Here is an 8075-nt window from a genome sequence, read left to right on the forward strand (position 1 = left end):
CAACCGCTTGAAACCAGAGTATTTCTAGGGATGTTTATAGCAAAAAGGGAAAGCTTTGAAAACACTGTATCTTAATCTACTATTTTGACCAGAATTAAGTATCAAAATCTTAGAAAACTGCAAGAAGAATGGTGTTTCAACTAGACTTGGTTTCAACTGGCAAACATAAGATGGCCAACACTAGAGAGAGAGAACAGATTCAGAGAGATGGACATGAACCTGAAGATGATTCTTAGCAAATACACTAATGAAACCCTATTCAAACCTGCGCCAAAGGAGCTCCAGAGTAATCACCAACAGTTCTGTTGTGTATCACACCAGCCCTTCATCAACATAATTTTTATTCCACTCATGCACCTCTTTCAAGAAATTAACAAAAATTTTTCTCAGCCCTGGAGGTTGTTGTGGCATGTGGTAAAAAGCTCAACAAATCCACCAGACAAGCCTCAGGGCAACAGATTAAGATCACTAAAATCCAGATCCTTAGCCAGCATAAAGTAAGAACAGCTTCAGAGTAACAAAAATTCTGCCTGTTTAGATAAGTAACTAACAACAAGTAAATTTTCACATATGAGAATCTTTATTTCTCTTAAATCAGCAAATGTTTTAGCCAATACTGTTTAGAGTGCCTAAGAATACCATCAGCATCCCAGTCTGAAGTGAGGCTTCTTAGATTTGGAATCTCACATGTTTTTGCATAGAAATCCTACTGAAAATAGGCTTTATTTTTATAAATTATTCTGTATATGTGAGTCACTAAAAGTAAATCTCATTTAGTTTTCACCTACAACACAAAGCTGTATTTTCAGACATGGCAGTTGTAATAGATTACAGTAACTGATAATGCTAGAACACTTTGGAGCTATAGAAGCCAACAAATTTGAAGACCATTCTGGGAATTCTGGACATCCATAACTCATTTCTGTAAATGGTAGACTGCATGCCCATACAGATAGAAAGAGATAGTCTGATAAAGAATTGTTTTGTTAATCAATGAAATGTTGTCATCCACAGGGAAAAGGAGATAATTTTTAATACAATATGGTCTGCTATGGAAAGTCAGGAACAGCTCAGCATTCAACAGACTCTACAGGAGATTTTTAGGCTGGTGTTGTGGGTAACCCAAAATGTTACTGCATTCCATATGTACCTGTGCTCAAAAATTGTTACTGTCTCTTTCAGACCCTGCAGGCAGAAAACAGAACCGGCTGGGGAGGTGTTGGGAAATGGTTAGAGGATCAGGGACATGGATCATTGATAGAATTATGGGATCGATAAAAGAACTGTACAAGCAATAGGCCTGCAAGCAAAGGTTAGTGTGAGAAACTGTCTCCATGAGAAAATCCCTGTGTGAGAAACAGGCCTGGGAACAAGAAGGGAGTGTGAAGATTTGCAGCTGTGCAGATAAAACCTGGAGAGGGGAGGGTGAACTCTGAATTCTTTTAATCATAACATAACTAGTAGAAGCTTGCCAATGTAGTCCAATTATGTAGAAGCAGAAATGCGCTTTGGTAAGTTTTAAGCCACTTAAGAGTTAACAAGCTGGTATACTATATAAGTGCCTCTGGATTGCTAATAAAGAGAGCTTGCTTTTATCAACCATATTGGCTGGACTGCAATTTCTTTCTCCCCCCGCCGGAGTCCACAGACCTTTTTCCAACAGGGAGGGTGCTGTGCGCACTTTTAAAGTCAACTCTCCCAGGCATCTCGGGCTCTTTTTGTGGAGTGGCTTTTGCCTCTCTGGCCTCTTGGTCTTTGCCTCAGGCAGAGAAGCTCTCTCCTGCCATTTGATTTTTGGCCTCTTGACTTTGTTTTCTTGCCACTGGCACCAGTAGCAACTCAGGAACTGCACTGTGCAATCAAAAACTGTTTCAGAGTGAATTTTTCAACTCCTGTAAGCAGCATGGGGGCTAGAGCCAGCGGGGCCAGGAGGCTGCTGTTCCCACTGCCCCTCCCGCCAGCAGCTCAGAAACAGCAGCACCAACACCAGCACAGTTCAGTGGGCAGCAGAAGGAGGCAGGGAGAGAGCAATGCTGACACACACCAAACTGGAGGTTGACTGGTGGGGCTGGAGTTACCCAGGCAACCCCAGGATTCCCATCTGCCGCTAGAAGTGCTTCATAAGCTCATCTCTTCCCAGGAGGGTTTGCTGCCATTGTCCCTCTGTGTTTCAAGCCAAGACATCGGTTATGGTGGCTGCCATCTTGGATTCTGCATTTCCAATTGTCAGCATGGACTTCCAGCGATTGAGCAATTTTGTATCTAATAATTATTTACTCTTGCTTTTTGCCTGTTGCTCTTTTGCTTGTTATTAGACTGTTATTTTTTTCACTTTTATCTACTAGTATTCATTCCTTATTGCTGGAAAGGGATTGGTTAAAGGGAGGCAACTCATTCCATAGTGACTACCCCTTAAATTGTCTTAAACCAACTTAATTTTCTTAAACCAACTTTGCTACATGCAAACATCAAAATCAAAATTAAAGCAATTCACTAAGAATGATGTTCCTTTCTAGAGCAATTAAAATACAGTGAATCAGATTCTGAACTGTATTACCTTGGTGCAAGTTGCTTTCAGCAGGCTGTTTAACTGTCAGATGATAGTCACACCCCAAACATGCAGTAACTCCAAACCACAAAGTCTATTCTTAAAGCACTTCCACTTTTTGTGGCAGAGGAACACCAGAATTTATTTTTAAATCTTTGCTGATGCTGTTTTAGTGCGTGATATGTGGACACAAAATATATCTAAGTGCAGCATTTGGAGATAAATTCCAAAGTCTAACACATCTGCTGCTTTTTCTTTCCAAGAGCCATTAACACATATAATTTTTGCTTCACTGCAAAACAATCATAATCAAAAATGAAGAATCGGTGAGTGGTAGCCTCTCTTTAGCACCATTCTAAAGATTCTTTCACTTAAGGATCCAGTGTAATTACAGAAAAAAGGACAGTTCTCTCCAATGTGGGTACCCAAGATACGTGAGCATGCAGGTGCTCCAGGAGACTGAGCACACCTGAAAAACAAAATCAAGTTTCGCACTATGGTGCCAAACGCACATATCCCATTTTGAAATTACTCTGTTCATCAAAAAAGCTACTTTCCCCAATTTTATGTCTTCTAACAGTATTTAGCCCTTTGGTGCTGTCAGTTCTGGTGTGCTTCTGAGCCTACAACAAGATGCATGCCAAAGAGCAGTCTGTCACAGAGACAAAAGAGTACAGGCAATGGCTTGGACAGGGGTGTAACACATACCATATTTTTTTTCAAACAGCTCTTCAACTTCCTTTCTCAAGTCTGTAATTCGCGTATTCCATTTGTCTGCAAAGAAAACAGGAGGACATGTCAGACTACAAACAAAACTGAGAATCTCTTGTAAAATCTGTTGCCACTAAATGAAATATGCAGTGTGTACTTTTACCGCTCACTTGCAAACAGGTGCCTGCTGAGTACAGTACAGACTATACCTTAAAATGCAAGGATACATTCAGAAAAAAAGAAAAGTACAAAATAAAATGTTTAAGATTACTTCCCAAACTTGTATCCTAAATTAAGTTAAAAAAACCACAACATGCACTAGGTTAAAGTAACTTCCAAAAACGGTTTCTCTCTTTGATGGCTCAGTCAGCAGCTCTTGCTGCCACCAGGGGGTAAAGGCAGTTTGTAGCCACTGTTCGTAGTTACCTAAATTTGGGTGCTGAAAAGCTTAATTAGTGAAGCTTGATAAAACTTACAATACTGGAGCTCAATACTAGAGGAGCAAAGTGTTCTGAAGTGTCCGAACAGCAGCACTGACACTACCAACAGCTGCTCTTTTTTAATTAGAACAAATGAAGGGCCTTTCTCTATGTCAGAGACTGAAAATAGTTCCTGCCTCAAACATTGATATAAACTTTTGCTTATTATAAAGAAGCTACAACCAAAGAAGCTTCCCTTAAAACTGGGACTTTGGACTGAAAGTCAAACTGCTGATTAGATAAAGGGAAAGCTATTGTTCAGTCATCCCAGGCTGAGGGAAAGGTATGCATCCACAACAGGCCAAAGCCACCAGCTGCAATCATCCCTGGCTGAATTTGCAGTGGGGAGAGAGCACAGCTCACAGAAGCCAGGTTTACACAGACTCCCCACAACCAAGGGGGGAAGAGGAGGCTTTGGGTGCGTGGTGTAACCTCTGGTCAGAGGCAATTAACACCCATCCTCTGATTACCCCACAGGCCACATCCACAGGACACTGACATGAGAGACAGCTGGGGGGGAGTCATAACCCCCCAAAGTGCTCCCCAGAGGCTTTGCACCACTGGATGCAACAGATCCCAACTCTGCTATAAGAGACGCTCCCCTCCCCCAGGGGGACATGCCTGGACATTGCCACCTGGCTCGAGGGCATATTAAGCCATCGGATTCTATGCTTTTCAGGAGGACCTTCACCACCAAGAAGACCAGCTGGAGAGGATAATGGAACATCGTTGGGATCCACAGAGTGGTAATATTTTCCTTCATTCTCTTTCTGTCCCCCCCCACCTATTTTCTATTTCTTTCTCTTCTTGTCTCTCCTTTTCTCTCTCTCTCTCTCTCTCTCTCCCTCTCATAAAATAAAACCCATACTATTGTCACTGGCATATGGTCTCATTTGCACCTTAATTCAGGCAGAGGAATTTCTAAAGAACGTTAAAAATTGGATCTTAGCTCCAAAACTTCTCACATTCATTTTGTGTTTTAACCAGATCTTGAAATACCATAGGGACATGCCACTTTCTGTATGTGAACTTCAAAGTGAACATAAGAGGAAATGTCCTCAATACAATTTACGAAGCTCAAGAGTAAAGATATCTGAATAACTTGTGAGATGCAAATCACTGTAATCTAATTGCATAGCGTCTAGCTCAAAATAAAATTTTCTTGAAAACAGCACAGGAAGAAGATCAACTAAGTCACCTCAGAGCCAACACTGAGCAGGTAAGCCCTGAGATAGTCTCAAACTGCTGAGTATATATTGCGAGCTCAATTAAAACTTCTGTCATCCTAATATTTTATTGCCTTTCCTCTCTATCTGCAATCAAACACATTCTTTCTTCACTTCCAAAACTGCTGGCCTTCAAAGATTAGGTGATGTTTTCTATTGAGGGAATGTATCTAATAAAAGCTTCTGCAGCACCAACTCCTCAATATTCTCCCCTACTAATGCTGTCTTTATGTTATCCTGACCGAAGGAAAAAAAGAATGATACATGTTGAATGGCCTACCGGTATTGATGATCTTTTAAGAACACAGCTCTGAAAATTTTAGTCATTTTTGCTAAAATTGATATCTGTCATGCAAAAAACATGTTAGAAGGAATTCCATAAGAATTTTTCAATTGACTTCAATTTCCACAATTCCTACTAAAAATCTAAAATACTGGGCCAAAAGATATTCCAACAGTATAGAACCTTATAAAAACAGACAGATTAATGCACTATGTGTCCAGAAACCACACCAAAACACTGAATAAAGGACACGTACAGGACTGCAAAAAATCCCGTGCAAAGCATCTTTAACCAGAGTAAACTGAAGTGCATGGCTGCATTTCTGTGGAGAACCCAACATAAGGCATCATGAAACAACGCTACCAAGAGATCCCAGCTTTCTGTGAGTCAATTTATGTGGTCACGTGTAAGAGATGGTCCAAAGATCCCTCATCTGCCTCACGATCATCACCAAGGACAGAGACTGAGCACAGCAGTCCTGGCCTGGCTGAGGTGGGATGTCTGCCAAGTGTTGCCTACGGGTGTGCCCACTGGGAACTGGTACGCATTCCTGAGGAAAATTAGTGCAGGTCCCAATGGACTGCGCCGTTCTTGCTGCCCAGGCAGGAAGGACTGCGCTGAAGCAGAAAGGAATGACCTGTCCTGTCCACCTGTCCTGTCCACCTGTCCTGTACCTGTTTCCCAAAGCAATGGGCCCCATAACAATGGCTGTAGATTCCCCCACCTCTTGGGGAAAAGGGGGGATATTGGGGATACAGCTAGAAAGCAGAAGCAAGAGCACTGCTAAACTCATGCCCGAAGTAGAGGCGGTAACTCTGCTACGCCACAAACCATGCCAGACAGTACGGCCTATAAAAGGCATGCTTGGTATGTACCTGGGATAGCTAGTGCTAGATTCTAGTTTGCAATGTTATTACGAAACATAGATATATGGTCTTGGCCAGTTGCCCTGCTAGATTCTAGTTTGCAATGTTATTATGAAACATAGATATATGGTCTTGGCCAGTTGCCCCTCGCTTCTGAAAAGGACTATAAAGGGACTTTCTGAGATAACTGAGATTGAGATCTCCCCACGGAAAGAAGACGAATCTATTGGCAGAGGACCACGAGGACTTCATCTCATGCGTTGGTAGCTATTACCCCCCCTTTCTTTCTCTCTACTCTTTTACTTTGTTTTTCTTTCTCTCTCTCTCTTTCTCTCCTCTATTGCATTACCGTGTTGTGGGGACTTAATGAAGGTGCACTGTTCTGATTAAAACTGAGATCCCTTGTGTCCTTTTGCACTCTGAGATCCATAAACAAACCATCACGATCCTCGCTTGTATTAGCAGATCGTGACAGCACGTCAAATACCAAAAAACAACAGAGGTAGCCTATGATGATGATTTTACTGCTGCAATAGACCTACACAGAGCCCATGGCACTCACATGAAGGCTTGCCCTGGCATGTCTCACTCCTGCAGCACAAAATTACCCAAAACCTTCTCATAAAACAAAGCAGGGAGACAACATCATCTTCAATTTTCATCTTACCAAAATTAAACTCTTTTCCTTTCCTTCTCCCAGTATTGCCAGCTTCATTAGCCAACTTGGTATTCTTCAGTCTCTTCTCAGAGGGGTTGAAGTCATCATCATCATCATCTTAAAGAAACAAGAAAAAAATCACTGATTTTATGTCCAGGGAACTCATGTGCAGCACTGGAACTGCTTTGAATGTCAAAGCTCTTACAGAATTAAGGAACTGTGCTTATCAGGGCACTAAATTTTGCAAGAAATTACTTATCTGAGTAACTCTAGAAAGTTCCTGTTCCTACCTGTGAAGGAATAACTTGTGCAAAAGGACCTGGGCAAAGCACAAGACAGCAAAAAGCAAAGCTGCTTCTGAACTTCCTAAGGAAAACAACATTGTCTTCTCAAACGTGACTGGACATCACATGATCATAAAACGACCACGCAACAGCAAACGGAATCACAAAAGAAATTGTGCAGATATGGACTTTTTTCTCTAACTGGAAGTAATAGCATTCCACTAGTAGATCTCAGAACACAGTACCTAAGTTTTGCCTTGAAGAGCTCAAATGTTCTAAACCCACTTTCAAACCAGTGTAAATGGGCTCCAATGAAATTCATTGAACAGGTCAGCTCTACCTTAAACACACACAAGTGGACAGGCAGGAAAACAACAAACCTAGCAATCTGTCACACAGCTGCTACTTAGCCAGTCACTTCCCAATCCACCCCTACCTTCCTTATGGAAAGGAGTTTAAACTGTACACTGCCCAATTACCAATACCTGCAACCTCAGAGAAAACAAATGGTTAAAGCAGACAAAGAAAACTAAGTTCACATACAGAAGAACACGGACCCACGTCAACAAGGGTATGGTTTACTTAGCAAGAATATCAATACATATTGACATATCTTGTACCTATACAGTTCTGTTAATCTCTGCCACAGAAAACCTTCTCAGAGCAATTCTACTTTTGTGCTAAAGGCCTTTACATATACGCAGAACTCAAGGACTCTTCTCATAGAAACTTTTCTGTTGAGGTAACGTAAGCGTCATTTCCGTGCTGCATTGTAAAGCAGTGAAAGTAATGCCAGGAGTGCCCACTTTGTCCTAAATGCCCTGCCTACTTTCTAAATTGCTGATTGGGTGGTCTTAAGCTACTTCCACAAGCAAGCACTGCAAAAGCCAATCTCAGCAGGGTTTTTAAGCAGTTACAGGACACTAATTCACAAACACAAGAAACACAGATGACCTCCAACCAAGACCCTAGCAGGAGAACTACAGGGACACTGGTTAGAGGCTTTAGAGCCCTTTAGAT

General features: G+C 41.7%; 1 protein-coding gene across 14 annotated transcripts in view; it reads right to left on the bottom strand.

The window, feature by feature from the left end:
- The window catches only part of GTF2I (general transcription factor IIi), a 91338-nt gene that overhangs the window by 27058 nt on the left and 56205 nt on the right, over positions 1-8075 (bottom strand). For 13 of the 14 annotated variants that reach the window (XM_017735306.1, XM_017735311.1, XM_017735298.1 and 10 more), the window contains 2 exons: positions 6781-6888; positions 3257-3322 (listed from right to left, as the gene is read on the bottom strand). In XM_017735306.1, coding sequence (XP_017590795.1) covers positions 3257-3322; positions 6781-6888 — 174 coding nt within the window. The remainder of the gene's footprint in view (positions 1-3256; positions 3323-6780; positions 6889-8075) is intronic. The other variant, XM_017735304.1, reaches the window with a different exon arrangement.

The sequence above is a fragment of the Corvus brachyrhynchos genome, unplaced genomic scaffold (genome assembly GCF_000691975.1).
Source record: "Corvus brachyrhynchos isolate BGI_N302 unplaced genomic scaffold, ASM69197v1 scaffold15, whole genome shotgun sequence".
Lineage (NCBI taxonomy): Eukaryota > Metazoa > Chordata > Aves > Passeriformes > Corvidae > Corvus > Corvus brachyrhynchos.